General features: G+C 41.8%; 1 protein-coding gene across 6 annotated transcripts in view; it reads right to left on the bottom strand.

The window, feature by feature from the left end:
- Positions 1-17,121, bottom strand: part of tenm3 (teneurin transmembrane protein 3) — a 229,339-nt gene that overhangs the window by 40,849 nt on the left and 171,369 nt on the right. For 4 of the 6 annotated variants that reach the window (XM_026172117.2, XM_080303277.1, XM_080303278.1 and 1 more), the window contains 8 exons: positions 14,434-14,505; positions 11,855-12,032; positions 9,048-9,068; positions 3,978-4,102; positions 3,741-3,848; positions 2,155-2,309; positions 1,838-1,939; positions 67-240 (listed from right to left, as the gene is read on the bottom strand). In XM_026172117.2, the coding sequence (XP_026027902.2) occupies positions 67-240; positions 1,838-1,939; positions 2,155-2,309; positions 3,741-3,848; positions 3,978-4,102; positions 9,048-9,068; positions 11,855-12,032; positions 14,434-14,505 (935 nt within the window). The remainder of the gene's footprint in view (positions 1-66; positions 241-1,837; positions 1,940-2,154; positions 2,310-3,740; positions 3,849-3,977; positions 4,103-9,047; positions 9,069-11,854; positions 12,033-14,433; positions 14,506-17,121) is intronic. The other 2 variants (XM_080303276.1, XM_026172118.2) reach the window with 1 other exon arrangement.

The raw sequence follows: 17,121 nt of genomic DNA, 5'->3' as shown, positions 1-17,121 counted from the left end.
CACCTTAGATTTCCAGGATTCTGCTTAACATTCATGATTACAAGGAAATTCTGTTCAGCAGACTACCTGTCGAATACGGTGGATTTTCTTCTCATCCGTCTCTGCGATGTAGAGAACGCCACTGTAGGATAAGGCGATGGCTGTAGCACCCTCTAGCATGGTCTGAACCGCCCTCTTTCCCATGGTGTACTCTATACCAGGCACCTGGCAGTGCATGGGACGACCTGCCACAATACGAACCTGAACACACACATTTGCACATGAATGTTAGTTAAGAATCATTAAGTAGCACTGTGCATTTGTTGTTGTGGCACAGGAAGGCTGTGAAATACAAATGTCATTAAATACTTATATATTAAATATATATATTAAGTCAACTCCTAGGGAAAAAGTATGGGACCAGTGCGCCCCTCCTGGGATAGTTTTACCATGGGCCCACCTTGGAGTTGGGCCTAGGGAGGGGGAGCACACAGGAGAGGATCTGGTGGTCAGGCTTCAGCCCATGGGGCTCGGCGCAGCCTAAAGAGAAGACTGTAGGGACATAGGGCTCGGGTGCAATGTGTGTGAGGAGGCAGTCAGGGATGGAGGCCCTGGCAGTCTGATCCCTGGCTACAGAGGTTAGCTATTAGGACAGGGAACATCAACTCTCTGGAGGAAAGGAGCGAGTAGGTGAGATTGAGCATTGCTGGCTACATATAGCCAGGTTCACCTGAATGCACGGCTTAGGCTCTGGAACCAGTTTCCTGGAGGTGGGCTCGACTCTGTTCTAGTCTAGAGTTGTCAGGTTACCACCAGTATGTTGGGGGTTTTGCCAGTGGAGGTGAGGGTTGCTTCCCTGCGCCTTCAGGTGGGGGAACAGGTCCTGACATTTGCCCTTATGCACCAAAACCAGTTCAAAGCACCCAGCCTTTTAGGAGTCACTGAGTGGGCCGCTCAAGGGTGCTCCATCTAGTGACTCCAAATTCCTAATGGGAGATTTCAATTCAAAGAAAGTGAGACCTGGAAAGAGGAAGTGAGCATGAACGGCCTGATCTGAACCTGCGTGGTTTTCTGTTATTGGACAACAGTCACCATTTTTGAATATGAGGATGTCATAGTGCACAAAACACTAGGATGATGATGAGTTTTGTAATGATATCATCAGGTATGCGGTCCTGGACACATTCAGTACTTTCATGCAAATTAATTGTGTTGTCAGATGTTTGGGCATGTTGGAGGTATTTCCACCCTTTGCTGTGATCAATGTTGAGGTTGTTAATCAAAAAAGTAACTATTACACAAGTAATCATTACACGTGTGCCCATTGTTACAGGCCATTTGGTCCCCGTACAAACACACTTGTCATTAATAAGTTGGACTTGTTTCCAGTGAGTGTTGGACTCCACTCCCTTTGTCACTGGTTCTGTTTTATAGCTTACATGGATAAAATGTCTGTCAAGCAGGCAGAAGGCTTCTACTTTGGTTACGTCAGAATGGGTGGGTGTCCTCTCTGACATAGGCTCAGGGTGTCAGTCATTCCAGAGGGTTTCGATTGGAGCCAATACTCCTCCATATCTAAAGGAGCCAGTTTGGGGATCTGATAAGGATGCTTCCTGGGCACCTCCTGGGTGGCATGTCCCATGAGGAGGAGGCCCACAGGGTAGACCCAGGACACCAGAGAGAGATTATATCTCTCAGCCTGGGAATGCCTCAGTGTACCTCCTGATATGCTGGAGGTGGCTGGGGAGAGGGAGGTGGGCCTCTGCTTAGGCTGCTGCCCCTGCAACCTGGTCCTGGATAAGTGGAAGAAAATGGATGGATGGATAAAATATACATTCAGCAAAGGGATACATGATACCTGTCTATTTTCAGTGATCTGCAGCACAACATTGTTGTCCAGCACATAGATAGAGTTATCCATGGGATTGATGGCTAGATCTGTGGGCCACTCTAACCGCACCTGGAAGGAAAGAGGACAGAGAAGAAAGGTGACACTTCACTTCCTGTTCATTGTTACACACACACGCACGCACGCACACACACACACACACACACACACACACACACACACACACACACACACACACACACACACACACACACCACATCATGTGATATTTTCACATAGTCTGATATTTTCTGATCAGCAAAGAGGTTTTAATAGTTAAAGGTTACCTGTCTTATGTGCATGCTGGTGTCACAGGTCAAAGGTCGTGCAGAGGTCAGATCATTGCTGCCCAACACTGTGGAGATGATCCCGTTACGATCCACTTTCCTAATCATAGTTCCATCCACAAAGTAGATCAGCCCGTTTTTATCAACTGCAATTCCTGTGAGTAGTGAAACACACACACACACACACACACACACACACACACACACACACACACACACACACACACACACACACACACACACACACACATGATTTTATGATAATAAATTATTAATGGAACTGCTTCAATGCATAAAGCAAAAAACAAAACGAGAGAAGTAAACATTTTGAGTGCAGATGCAGCATACATAGTTACAATGAAAAATACAAAAAGATACAATAATAATAACATGAATGCAGTAAGAGTTCGGTGCACTCAAGCAAAGTCTGCAGAGATTACTTAGATTACTATAAGCAAGAAAAATGTTACAAGTGATAACAAACAAGTGGCAGCTCGACAAAATAAGACGTGTTCACAGAGAAGGTTATTAGGAGCGACGGTGTGTGCGATTCTCCTGTGATTTCTGCAGCAGCAGTGTAACACATACAAACATGCAAATACAGTTAGCTATATGGCAAAGGTATGATCTCTGACAAAAACAACAGTTCTCCTGGACAGCATGGACTTTATTCAGAGAAGGAAAACACAGGCAGCCTGTTGTTGATGACAGAGGTCACAACAGTTCAAATAACCTCTCTCTATAAATAGACTGATACTGCATCATCTCACAGTCAAAATCCCAAATCTCAAACTGCTTTAGAAACGAACAGTTGCGACTTCCTGCTGGCTACCAGATTGAAATACATAACAGCACCTTTATAATGTGGTACAACTGGACATTTGCAGCATTTCCTGTGCAGAGATGTGTTTCAGTCAAAATGTAACCTTATCTAGACTCTGTTGCACTTGAACTGAGGCTTTTGTTGGAGCAAAAGAAACCTTAGTCTTAGGATGGCGTTCCTGATAAATAAATAAAGTTTGCTATGACTTCATGTCCATCTAGGATAATGCAAGTCTGGGATTATTTGAAAGTAGTGGGGAACTGGCAGTTACATCCAATATTCAAATACGCTCACGCGCCTACAGTGCTGAAGGTGTTAATGGTTCTGAACAAGTTTGCATTGATGTCAGTGTGACTTCCTGAGCTTGATGAAAGAATTGAACTTGCACACCTGGACAAATGCTAGGTGTGGGAATTTAGTACTATAACAACATGCACTGATGCTATGACAGCTATGAATTCTGCTGCTGGCTGCAACCAATAAATACTTCATCTGCTTCTTGCATTACACCTCCCACACTGTGTTTTATTTGCCCACTGTCAGGACTACTGTTGGTACGGCTCTGCAGTTCCAGTGGACGAAGGACAAGAGGATATCTGACAGGTAATACATCTAGTAAGGCTATGCTTATGTAACTGACTTAAATAATAAGCACGTGTGTGTGTGTGTGTGTGTGTGTGTGTGTGTGTGTGTGTGTGTGTGTGTGTGTGTGTGTGTGTGTGTGTGTGTGTTAGAAGGAGACAGAAAGATTCTGTGTACGCACCTTTTGGTCCCAGTAGCTGGGCCTCTGTAGCTTTTCTTCCATCTCCACAACGCGCTTCATCAAATGGAGGACACTGCTCACCTGTACCAGCCACTACTTCTCCATTACCTGTAGACACACACACACACTAAGCATTAACCAGAGAAAGGTACAAAGCTGCAGACTCACTGGAGTCTCGTATGACAACACTGTCTTATAACTACATTCATAACAGGAAGTAAAAATGCTGATGCTTACTGATGAGGTCACGGGCACCGCTGAGCACTTTGGGGCGGTAAATCCGTCGTGAGTTAGTGTCGGACACATACAGCTGCCCTGTTACTGGGTCAGTGGCTAAGTAGTACCGGTGAGCAGGGTTGTTGCTGTGGAGCGCAGTGAAGGGGAACAAATAAGAAAGACAGAAGAAAACTCATTAGAATGACATCTGTGTCACATCCCTGATAAGTTATCAGCTGTAACACATTTAGTAACCAAACTAATCACACTGTTGTGTTTGCTTTCACAAGGTAAATCTGCTAAATGTGTGGGCAGATAAAGATCGAACTGTGCAAGTCTACAACTTCAGAGGAGTGAAAAACTGAATTTTTATTTCATTACACAAGAGGAAAAGTTACAGAAAAGCAGGGAAAAGCTGTCCCCTGCTGCTGAAATGACACTGATGCTGAGCAGCTGCAGGACAGCATGCTAACAACTAGCTGGTTAAAGGATCACTAATCAGTCTGTCAGGCTTTAGCCTCCGGTTTGTACTGTTTACTGGTTAATACATAATAATGCACTTCAGGCCAGCCTGTGCAGTAAGGCAAATATATGTAATGAGTACTGTAACAGCTTCATGCAGGAAGTAAATAAATAACATAACAGACATAAAAAAAGCAGAAAAGGTGAAATCCAAAAGGCTTCTATGAAGCGTCGGACAGTTTAACTTTAACTTTCCAGAAGAAGTCGCAGCACGAGTTCAGTTAAACGCTTGTTGTCCAACGTGAGGGCGACGTGGAAATGAAGGAGACTTTCTGCAGGAGTTGTTAGTGTCTGGGTCCGTGTAGCTATGCTGTAACTAGTGCGTGCGCTTATATGTATGTGCAGTCTCTGAGATTTAAGTGCAGCTGTGATGTATGTATGTGAGAAAGTGTGTTTATGTGGAGAGAACATGAAACGTCTGTGTGGAGAGAACTAACCTGCTCCAAAGAAAAAAGAAGACCTTAAACAGCAGGAAAAACCCAAACATACTGCATGTCTGTCCTGATCTGGACTGGGGAGTGATTAACCCTTTAAGACCTACCATAGAACCAAGCCCGCCAGAGCTTATATTATATTTTTACCTGCTGTGGAGCCATTTTTGGGAGCATTTCAAGTTGCTATACATCAATACAACCATTATAGCCCAGATTTTAATCATTTGTATGCATTAAGTGCATAGTAATTACATAAATTGCAAAAAAGTGCAATAAACTTGAAATTGAAAATCGTTTTTGTTTTTTTAACATATATTTCTAGTTAGAGAAATTTAAGAGGTTTATCCCTCAAAACTGTAAATACAAAAAAGTTGCACAAAATAGTTTCCCACCACAGGAAATTTATTTTGAGTGTCTTCATAGTTTTATTTTTGAAATACACCAATTTTTATAAACTGCAGGAAAAACGAAAATAAATATTATACTGCAAATTTGCAAAAAAACAACAACATCTGCATCAAAATAAACTATTTCCAGCAGTGCAATATGAGTCCTAAGCATCCCAGAAACGACACAGAAAGTCATAAAGTCAAAGATAACTTTTAAAAACACCAGTATAGGCCCTGAGGCCCTGATGGTAAAAAACTACATTTCCACGAAAATGACGTCACTTCCGGTTTCGGGCAGGTCATGGCGGACATGCGATAGTTTGCGCTGACGTCTATTCCAACAAAGGAAGTGTTATGAACAGCTGATCGGATCGGCAAAGTGTGTTTCTGGAATATTATGTTTTTGTTCCTGCAAGAGCTTTTTATGCAGTTTTTGCAAAGCTATATGTGGAAGGAAACTGTGACCGAGGACAAGCTGATGGCATCAGATGTAAGTACAATTCCTCCGGTTTCATATGCAAAAATTTTTTTTATTAGTTTCAGGTTGGCCATTCTTGTATTTTGCTCGTTTGTGTTGTTGTGTTTGCACATCTCTGTTGCTTGTGGGGCTCGCACACAAGAATTTCACTCGCATGTGCTGTGCCAGTGTGCCTGCACATGTGATGTGACAATAAAAAGTGATTTGATTTGATTTGATATGCAAAAAATTTTTTTGCGTTGCCTTACATGGTTGCAGTGCTATCGGGATTTAAAAATAGTTACGCAAAACAGAGCGTGCCCGCTCTGACCGGTTTTAAAGGGTTAATGTGTAGGAATGAAAAGATGCAGCTTTGATGGAGATGAACCTACAGAGGGCTCCACTCAAAGAAACCCTGAAAGGGGAAAATGCAGCGACTCATAATCGTCTGTATCGCCCCGATGCGTCTGTATGCATGCCTGACAATATCAGGGTGTGCTCCTAATGAGAAGCTGGATGATGTCCTGGGTTATCTCCTCCCAGATCTGGATCAGGGCATCACCAAGCTCCTGGAGCGTTTAAATGATTTTACAGCCGCTGACATTTAATCTTTATGTAGGAAAACTGGAATAAAACTGAAAAGTTCTAAGATGAAAGGCAACACAAATGACTAGAAAGGCAAAGCAGCTAATGAAACTCATGAATCACCCGACCTGGTCTGTCTGTCAAAATCTAAAATGAAGTCAGCTTCTTTCCATCGGTCTGACCGACTCTTTATGCTAATTGAACGCAGTGACGTCCTGATGATCTAATGTCACGAAAATGAACCCAGTTTGTCTTCCTTAGCTTCCTTTTTGAAATGTCAGTTTCCATCATTATTATTTGCATTAACAGTCACAGCACAGTGTGTAATATGTTACTGCCAAAGCTGATGGGCAGGGAAAAGAAAATAGGAGACAGGAAATAATAAAAGAATAGAGCAACAGGCTGTGAACTCATACACCTGTAATAAAAAAACAGAAATCATTTCAGTGTTTAAGTGATGTGTTTTCACAAAGCGCCTGAGAGAGTGTGGGCCACGAACTTACCCCACCCCCCACATAGGTTAGTTGGTGTTGTGACTTTTCTCCTTTTTTCTCTTATTAATACAGTGACACTGTCATTGCCTTGTGTTAAGACTTGTAAAATAAAGCCCATTAAGCTCTGATTCAGCTCTACTTATTGCTCCCACACCCTCCTCTAGACCTCATAATGGGGACTTAACGATTTGGAAGACACTGAAACAGCTGTGTTAATGGTTCTGATAGATGTGTGTTGCTGCATGGCTGCTTATTGCTTAGCTTTGGTGTGTTTGGTAAACTCTCTCGACATGTAGCTCAGTTTCCTTCAGACGCTATTTTTTTATTTTGCCTTTGTTACTTCAGAAGTCATACAGGTGGAGACTTTTCCAGCCTTAGACCAGTAAAGCTTGTGCTGCTCTCCAGAAGCTAAGTAGGCTATGGTTTCTTTGGGGAGAGATTCAGTTGCATTGTTATTCATTGTTTAGCTTGCAATGCTATTAATTTGCTTCTGATCTAAAAGTCTCTTTGTGTCTGGTTGGATGGTTACTTGGGATCAGCTGTAATTCATTTTGAAAGAGGAGGAAAAATCTACTCAAGAACAAGTCAGAGAACCTATTGTGGGTATGGACATGTTGAGGATGCTGGAGAAGTACATTTGAGCTGACTGCTCACTGCGAAAAACAGATGCTAGCATTGACAGGATCAGGGAAAGACAACTTTCATCGATTTTTGGATCATCCAAATTAATATGCAGAACATGTGGTTCATTGTAACAACGTCTTTAATTATAATCTGACAAAGAGCTGCGTGGTATAAAGAGCATCACAGCAGCTCTCACTACCCTCTTGTAAACCTTTCCTTTCTCTCTTGCTGCTCTCAGTCGGTCACAAATCACCCAGACACTCGTCTCCACCCACTCCACCCACTCCACCCTGCATGCTCCGCCTTCTTCTCTTGTGCATTGCTCAGACATCCTCTCACTCTTCATGATTGTGTTAGCAGTCCTGTTAAAAAGTTTTCTACTCTCTCTCCTAGACCTCTCCGTACCTCCACAGGTATGTCACCTGGACCAGCCGCCTCTCCACTCTTACTCCCCTTCATAGCTGCCCTCACTTCCTCCTTACTAATCCTCTGTCCTCCTCTCTCTCATATTCTACAGTCATCGGATCCTCATAGTCCTCCTTCATCTTCTCAACAGACTGATGGTAATTGGTCTTTAATCACGTTGCAACACAGTGCCTCTGTTTAGCCAATCAATGCAACAAAAATATAGATATTTTTAATTTAAAGCAATGTAAAATATTGCATTGTAATTACAATTTATTTATAAATGTCATGATTAAGTATTGTGTAATGTTTAAAGTTCCAAACTGTAATGCGACTCTTTACCACTAGGGGGCAGATAGTGAGTGAGCAAAGTGTCCACCATGGCTTACACACTCATACACGCCTCGTGCCTTTGAGGCAACTACTACTGTGATTTGCACGTTATGCAAATAAACAATACAAATGTATCATTATTGTTTTTGCCATTGGGAAGACCAAAACAGGCAATCCATCCACTCGAAATCCAAAGTGTAATTAACTAAATGTGATCTTATATGAATAATTAGTGTCAGATAAGGGAAAAGGAAACTTAATGTTACTATGCCCTTAAAGGAAATATGAAGTCAGCATCAAGTATTTCTGTATGTGCACATGTAGCTACACCTTGGATGAATTCAAAGAGGAAGGTGGAGATGTCCCTGAGAAGTGAAGGGATAAAGAAACAAAGATATGACGGATATCCACACCGTCTGTACCCGCCCCCCTCGCAGATGCTCTCCTTGCAACCCCTCCTAGGGCCTGCCCCTATTGTGAGGATTGTGTGCTGTTCAGCAGATTGGGGAAGAATAGACTCAATTTCATGTTTACACTTTTTAAAATTAGGAAGTTTAACAACCAAGCAGGATGAAAAAAACAAGATGAGTGCGTCTCATTTTGGTGGTAGATGCCAGGACTTCTTCTCTCCCAAATTTTCATTCTCTGTTCTCTCTGATGAGAGCGATCATTGTTGTAATCATTCAATCATTCAGTTCCCAGAATACTTTATTTGGTGAGTGAAATGTAAGTGATTGAAATGAGAACAAAAACAAGCAGCAGACCCAAAAACAAAGTAAAATCTGGTGCAAAAACCGATGGTGGAACGAAAAGAAGTCACAGGTTGAAGAAGGATTAGTCACACTTACCTATGCCTGAAATCTTTGTTTCTTTGAAAAAAAGCCAGAAAACCCAAGAAAGCAGAGAGACACAAGTTAGTTACCAGATTGGTGCTCGGCTGATATTACAAATAACTCTCTAGGGCAGGGGTCCCCAATCCCAGTCCACGAGGGCCGGTGTCCCTGCAGGTTTTAGATGTGTCCTTGATCCATCACAGCTGATTTAAAGGGATAAATGACCTGCTCAACATGTCTTCAGTTCTCCAGAGGCCTGGTAACGAACTAATCATGTGATTCAGGTGTGTTGACCCAGGGTGAGATCTAAAACCTGCAGGGACACCGGCCCTCGTGGACTGGGATTGGGGACCCCTGCTCTAGGGGAAAAATACTACAGCATGAGCAACAGTTAGGATGAATTATGGAAATCAGTATGAAAGAGATGTTAGTCTAAAACATGGCCGTTTTCCACTATGTTGTTAGTTCTTCATTAGTTAGCTAACATGAATGTTAGCTAATGTAATTCTATCAGCAGAAACCAACCAACCCAGTGACATCGTGGCACTCAACATGTTCTTAAACTTTAAACACCTGTTTCTTTAGTCCAGACAGTGTTAAACCTGTTTGAATGTAGGGCTCCGTGGTGTAAATTAGCATTACATTATATTATGTTAGCATTGCTATTAGCATTAAATGTAGTATTACACTTCTACATTAAGTACTCTTAAATCAGGTCATTTTGACAAATCACTGGGTCCTGTTTTGTTTTACATCAGCTCATGAATATTTACAGTTACCAGGCAAAGCTGGATGAAATGGTTTGGCAACGCTTTCTTGAAAAAGGACTCTCAGTTCTGTGGGTAAGACCTTGGGCTGTGTCCAAACTAAGGGGCTACATCCTTCGAAGGCCACGAAGACCGGAAGTGCAAGGCTGTTAAACTGGACGGTCTGCCTAGCAACCGCCACATAAGCAGCTACAGCTGTGGTGGACGGCATGTTCGATAGAAATGCAGGAAATATTTATGTCATATGTTTGACTTTTATCTGAGAAAACTGTTGTTTCATGTGTGTGTGATGCATCTGGGAGAACATTACAACCATGCACTGAGCCAACAATGCTAACTTTAGCTAGCAAACTAGTTTGCTACTGTAGTTCATGAGGCTAGCCTCATTTCATTTTGATGGTGCAAATGTAAAAGGATTACATCATGTTTTACTGTATATACAGCTTTTTGAAAAAAGAAAAGCAAAGCTCAGTGGTGGTATAAAATAAACTAAAAGATTTGATCTTTGCGTGTTTCAGAAAAAATGGAAGACAAGCTGATGCAGTAAATATTCTTTTATTGATGAGAAAACTGTGCAATTTAAGATGTTGAAGATATGAGAGCATTAAACAGGCAGGTTTGTGTAAGAGGCTCTAACAGGAGAGATGACACAGAAACATCACATCCTTATAAAATACTGACACACTTTATGAAGGGACAACTTTTCACAGCCCTTTGAACTCTTTATTTAAATGAGCTGCATACGTTTCCCAGTGAAACCAGCACTGTGATAAAAACAATACTTTAACTAAATATGTTCTGGATAAAACAAATTGTTATCAAAGGTGTCCGTGGGTCCCTTTACTGTTCCTCCTTTCCCTGTCAGATCCTGCAGGATAAACAGCAGTGAGTGGTTCCCTGTATGTGTTGGAGATGCAGGAAGCAAATATCGAGAAACTGTTTAAATATTTCCACCAGTCCCTCAGCTACAGAGAACGGCTGTCAGCTCTCGCCCTGTTCTCCTCTGCATCTCTCAGCTGCTGCTGGCTCCTTTTTCTCCTCCTCTTCCTCACACACTGCTCCTGGTGTCAGGGGTGGAGAGCCTCGTCCCGTCTCCTCTCACCTGCTCAGTCTCTCCTGACTCTGGACACTTGCAGAAGGAAATCAACCATGGCAGTTAACAACTAACGCAAAAACGTTATCAAATATCTGTCAACGTTCAGATGAAAATGCAGTTTTCTAATAGATTCACATGGACAGTTTTTTAAACTAAGAGAAAATGGAAACAGGACTTACGATCCTGCAGAGTGTTGATCTTTATAACAAGGGTGACGTGCTCAGGTCGTTTGATATAAGCCTGAGAAAAACATGAGGAGGACTTCTCCATCTACTGTCCGTGTCATTATTAGTGTCTCGATACAGGCTGAGAGCTCCTCCAGCTGTAAACCACAGCGTGGTCGAGTCTGTGTCCTCACCACAGTTCACGGGCCACATGTTTGGTCCCCGCAAACACACTTGGCTTAAAGAGCGAACCGTCCGCTCGGTTTATCCTAAAACCGTTAAGTACGCTGAGCAGCGCCAAGCAGACCCAGCTTCAGTAAAAAAACTAACCAGCCAGAGCTTGTATGACCTGAGCTGCGTTAAGAGGCTGACGTCACGTAACTTAGCCAAAGGTTAGTAGAATTTAACATTTGAAGACTTTTCAATATGCTAACATTTGTTCTGCTGCATATTTCAGTGAGATAAAAACCCAGTACTTACTTTTAAAAGTTTATTTCCGGACCGCTTCGCTTCGACTTTTTGCCATTTTCTCCAAACGATTTCTTCAACCTTTGATTTGCAATGAATCCTGGGATAGGGTAGGCCACGAAGGATATAGCATCCTTAAAATCTGGGGAAAATGAGGACGCACTTGTGGGCTGCATTTGGAGCCGCTTTGGAATTTGGACAGCCTACAAACGCGGCCTCTGAAGGATGCAGCCTCTGAATTTGGACACAGCCTTCATCTCTGTGAAACCAGGGAATGTATTCTCTGGATTAGGCTTCACTTCCAACAGCAGCAGTGGATCTCCTTACCTTAGCTCCATGACACTGGTAACATTCCCAGAGGGAAAGATTCTTCTGATGTAGTTGAAGTCGCCAACGAAAATGCTGCCGTCTGCTCCACATGCCAGAGCCAAGGGCGCCAGCAGCTTGTTGCCCTCTGCCTGCCCATTACAGCTGGGGCACGAGATGCTGCGGCGACGACCGTTTCCTAGGAGAGGGAGTTAAAATTCACTTTTCCACATGTGAACCAGTAGCTGGTTAAAATCCAGCTGGGGTGGATTCACTAATTTCCAAGAGAACAGCTTTTTATAATAGAAACAGCGATGAAAAGCAGTCTGCAGTACATGTGTGTGATTCCTGTGTAGTTATCTGTGATCGGGAACAGAACAACACTTTTCTAGTCTTACTGACTACTTAAAACATTTTTACACTACAAGCCATTTTTAACCTTCCAGTCAAACAAAGCACTCCTGCCCCGCATCCATGACCAGGTTAGAATCATCAGGTAATCCTAACATCCATGTCTTTGGAAAGTCATTGATTTTCATTCCGGTGGAAGTATGAGGAGGAATACTGATGGCCACAGATGGGATATGAAACAGGAGCCCTTTTTGCTGTGAGGAGATGCTAACCAGCGCATCACCATGCTGCCACCATGTGGCTCGTTGAACTCATGCATCACAGCAACTAGTTTACAAAAGCTTATTATTGTACTCAGGTTGACTCGAAGGTGGCAACTATGTCTTTACTGCAACATGTGCTTCATTGAACTGATTATCCTAAACCTTCATAATTAAACCTCTAATGACCAGTTTACCTTTATTTGGGATTTTCTTTAATCTACATGGAGTGAAAAATATAGAAGTTGACTCAGATAAATACACAAATCTATTAACCCTTTAAGACCTACCATAGAACCAAGTCCGCCGGAGCTTATATTATATTTTTACATGCTGTGGAGCCATTTTTGGGAGCATTTCAAGTTGCTATACATCAATACAACCATTATAGCCCAGATTTTAATAATATGTATTCATTAAGTGCATAGTAATTACATAAATTGCAAAAAAGTGCAATAAACTAACTGGAAATATATTTTTAACATATATTTGTAGTTAGAGAAATTAAACAGGCTTATCCCTCAAAACTGTGAATACAAAAAAGTTGCACAAAATAGTTTCCCACCACAGGAAATTTATTTTGAGTGTCTTCATAGTTTTATTTTTGAAATACACCAATTTTTACACACTGCAGGAAAAACGAAAATAAATATTATAGTGCAAATTTGCAAAAAAGCAGCATGTGCATCAAAATAAACTATTTCCAGCAGTGCAATATGAGTCGTAAGCATCCCAGAAAAGACACAGAAAGTCAGAAAGTCAAACATAACTTTTAAAAACACCAGTATAGGCTCATGAGGTCCTGATGGTAAAAAACTACATTTCTGCGAAAATGACATCACTTCCAGTTTCAGCAGGTCATGGTGGACATGCGATAGTTCACACTGATGGACGTAGGAAGTGTTACAAACAGCTGATCGGATCGGCAAAGCGTGTTTCTGGAATATTATGTTTTTGTTCCTGCAAGTGCTTTTTATGCAGTTTTTGCAAAGCTTTATGTGGAAGGAAACCGTGACCGAGGACAAGCTGATGGCATCAGATGTAAGTACAACTCCTCCGGTTTCATATGCAAAAAAAATTATTGCACTAGCTCACGTGGTTGCAGAGCTACCAGGATTTAAAAATAGTTACGCAAAACGGAGCGTGCCCGCTCCCATCGGTTTTAAAGGGTTAATATGTTTTTCTGAAGGTTCTACCATGAATTCTATTGAAAAGGCCGTTGCCTATTAACTTCTCATTAGTGACATCCGGTACTTGTCAGCATAAAAAGATTTGTTTCACCAAGTTAAGGATGAGAATCACACACTGGCAGCATTGTGAAGCTCTACTGAAGTCATTTCTAAACAACTACACATACAACTGAGGCAGCATCATCCTCTAGGACTGTTTTGCTGCCAGTGGTGCGAGTGTATTACACAAAAGTGGACCAAATATTGGACAAGTACTAAATCCTTCAACTTGACTGCAAATCAACAACGAGAAGTCTGAAAATACAAACGTGAAAACAGGTTTTGTAATAAAGCAGTTCATGTATCCAAAGCTGTGACCTCAGTACTACTGACATCTTAAAACGACAGCTCTGTGACAGAAAATCAACTCATTTAGATCAACCAGTTATGTCAAGAGTGGTCAAACATCCAGGTGTAACATCAGCTAGCTGCTGAGAACTAACGCTGTCAGGTCAAAGTGCAACGTGCTGAGGGAGGTTTGATCAAGTATCAGTGATTGTGTACGTATATGTTCCAGCTGTGACGCTCTGTGGAGAAGTGCTGTACAATCAAGACAAACAAAATCCTTTCAAAGACTTAATTCAAAAGAAATGACCATGAAACCATGATGAGTTACATAAACCTCTGACCACAAATGTATGTAACAGACAACAATTAAAGTACAGGCTTTAAAGGAAATGTGCAGTCAGCATGCAGGGACCAGCACTGATTATGTGTGTGCAAGCTCAAACACACTGGGAAGCTTTTATTCTATACTTACCCATGATGCTGTTGATGACAGGTGGCTGCTGGGAAATGAAGACATTCTCACCGCTGCCTTTGTACAGTATCCCTGGAAACGAGATGGATAAAGCATTGAAGGAAAGTGTCTGTGTGTAAATACAGGGAGGCTGCAATCAGCTGGTTCATCTATCAGACTCATATAAAATTAGACCTTCAGTCACCTGTTAAGTTCATGTACTATTTTTACAGTACTGTCCAAATAAAGTTAAACTAAAACTTCTATAAATCGACCCAGTCGTGTCTGAACTTTGGTAGCCAGCGCCTGAGGCACACAGTTTTAAGGGAGAACATTGTTTAAACTGAGGTGTAATATTTTAGGTTGGTAGAAACAATGAAGGATGACAGAGGAGAGAAGCAGAGTAAGAACGATGAGGGGTAGGTCGGCTGGCTTTTGACGAGGTTGATGAGGGAAGATGAAAAGATCAACAGAGGAGAGATGCACTTGTTCTTCAAAGTAAGACATCAAAGTCGCCTCCTGTGGTGAACTGAATTATTAAAACTGCCACTTTCTTGGAACCCAGTTCATCTTATCTTTCTTTCTTATTTTATGCTTGGATGCAAAGCAAACAGAGATTTTAAAAAAAGACAGGCTTCATTTGATGGACGTGGAGCGTAGATACAGTTAGTAGTGCTGCGCCATATCATACCGTTCACGGTATCGGTGAACAGTATTACCGTGGGCAATGTTGGGCAACGATAAGAAAATGAAAAATGGCGATAGAATATGGGTAAAACGCGCAGGCGCAGTGCCTTTGTTTTCATACGCACACGGTGGAAAAAGCATGGCGGGGACGCAGAATGAGAAGAGCGAAAGTGGATCGTTGAATGAAACCATGAACCTGAACTGGTTTGTAAAAATGCTGCAGCTTCACTGGTGTGGAACTGGTTTAGCTTTCGTCCGTCAGATACACAACAAAGCACTATTTTTGGTAGCGCATGCTAGCGGGCCGCCGTTATTACCGTGTTGTTTGGAAAATACGGCGCACTTAAAATCAATCCTTTGATTTTTCTGACAGTCGACAGAGCCCCTTATAATCCCGTGTGCCTTATGTATGAACTCTGGTTGTGTTACTGACCTCGAAACGATTTTATGTGCACGGCGCTCGAAAATCTGTCAAATGTTTCAGTACGACTTTGCTGAGCTACGAAGCCGCACCGCTTGATGGAGTGTCGGAGCATTACGGCTATCGTAGGCGGAGCCTCGCGGAGTGATACGTACTGTGCTTCAACATAATGTTACTGTATTGTGTGTGTATAAGCTCTTTTTAAGTGTTGTGGATATTATACATGGTTATGCTGAGGATGTGTCGGCCAGTTTCCACTGGAAATGCCTTTTGGTTAAACTGTCAGCGAGGAGTTTGCACTGTTACATTTTTATATAACTTTAATGCAGATAAAAAACAGCTGCTTGTTTAAGTAAAAATACATTGATGGTTTTTGCACTAATAAAGTTGTGGAGTTGTAAAGTATTTTGTCTCGTGTCAGTTATATCCTCAGTTATATCGTTATCACACATTCATATCGTGATAAATATTTTGGGTCATATCGCCCTGCTCTACAAACAGTGTCTGGTTTCTTACTTTTTGGCAAATCTGTCACATTTGTCAAATTTTAATAGAAGACAAAGAGAACCAGAGAAAATACAAAATGCAGTTTTTAAATTTAGTTTATTAATGCAAAAACAAACTAAGCCTACCTGGCCCTATGTGGGGAAGTAATTGCCCCCTAAACCTAATAACTGGTTGTGTCACAGTGCAGACCCACACGCAGACAAACAGAGGAACAGACGGTGGTTTAAACTGAAAGAGAGTCTTTATTTGATGGCTGTACAAAATACTTCAAAGCAACAAACGAAGGGAGGAAGTGAAAACGCTAACAAAAACTTTGAGAAGCTAAACAAAAGAACACAGAAGAAACGTAGGCGATGAAACAGGCGAACCGGCGAGGAACAGAAGGAAACACACACTATATGAACACACACGGAGGGTAACGAGGCAAACAGGCAGGGAACACAGCTGTGAGTAATTAGACTCGCCGAGACTGGGAGGAAGACAAACAGAACACACTGACACAGGACACAGACTGTCAAAATAAAACAGGAAATACGTGAATGGAGAGACGAGGATGACAACAGGTAACACATGAAAGGCACAATAACATCTAAACACTAGAATCATTAACAAATAACCACAAACAAACTAAATCGATCAATATTCATAATCACAAATCACTAGACCCCGTACCATGACACGCTGAGTCACTGGTAGCAGCAACAACTACAAACACTACAGAAAAACAAACACAAAAACAGCTTTTCTTTATGAAAACCCATCTAAACCTCGAATGATAAGAATGGGATCCAAAAACTGGAATCACGTCTTTCTAATAGGAAAAACTACCCACAAACTAATTCCTGTGCACTTTGACGCTTCTTTAAGGAAAACATGACTTCTTTAGAGAATAAAAAATTCTCAGTTTTGGATGTAAGTGGTATCAAAACATACCAATTGTGCTGCTTGTCTGCAATGCACAGCTTAACTTTTCTGCCCTTGAATTACTATTACAGTTACGTTTATACTACTTTATTACTAAAAATATTTGAACCATTCCTTTAGGACAACAACTACAAGACACCACTCACTCAGCATCTCTAGACCCAGCAGTC

Source organism: Astatotilapia calliptera, chromosome 6, assembly GCF_964374335.1.
Source record: "Astatotilapia calliptera chromosome 6, fAstCal68.1, whole genome shotgun sequence".
NCBI lineage: Eukaryota > Metazoa > Chordata > Actinopteri > Cichliformes > Cichlidae > Astatotilapia > Astatotilapia calliptera.
The sequence above is the reverse complement of the archived record's forward strand: the minus strand, read 5'-3'. Positions and strand labels throughout refer to the sequence as shown.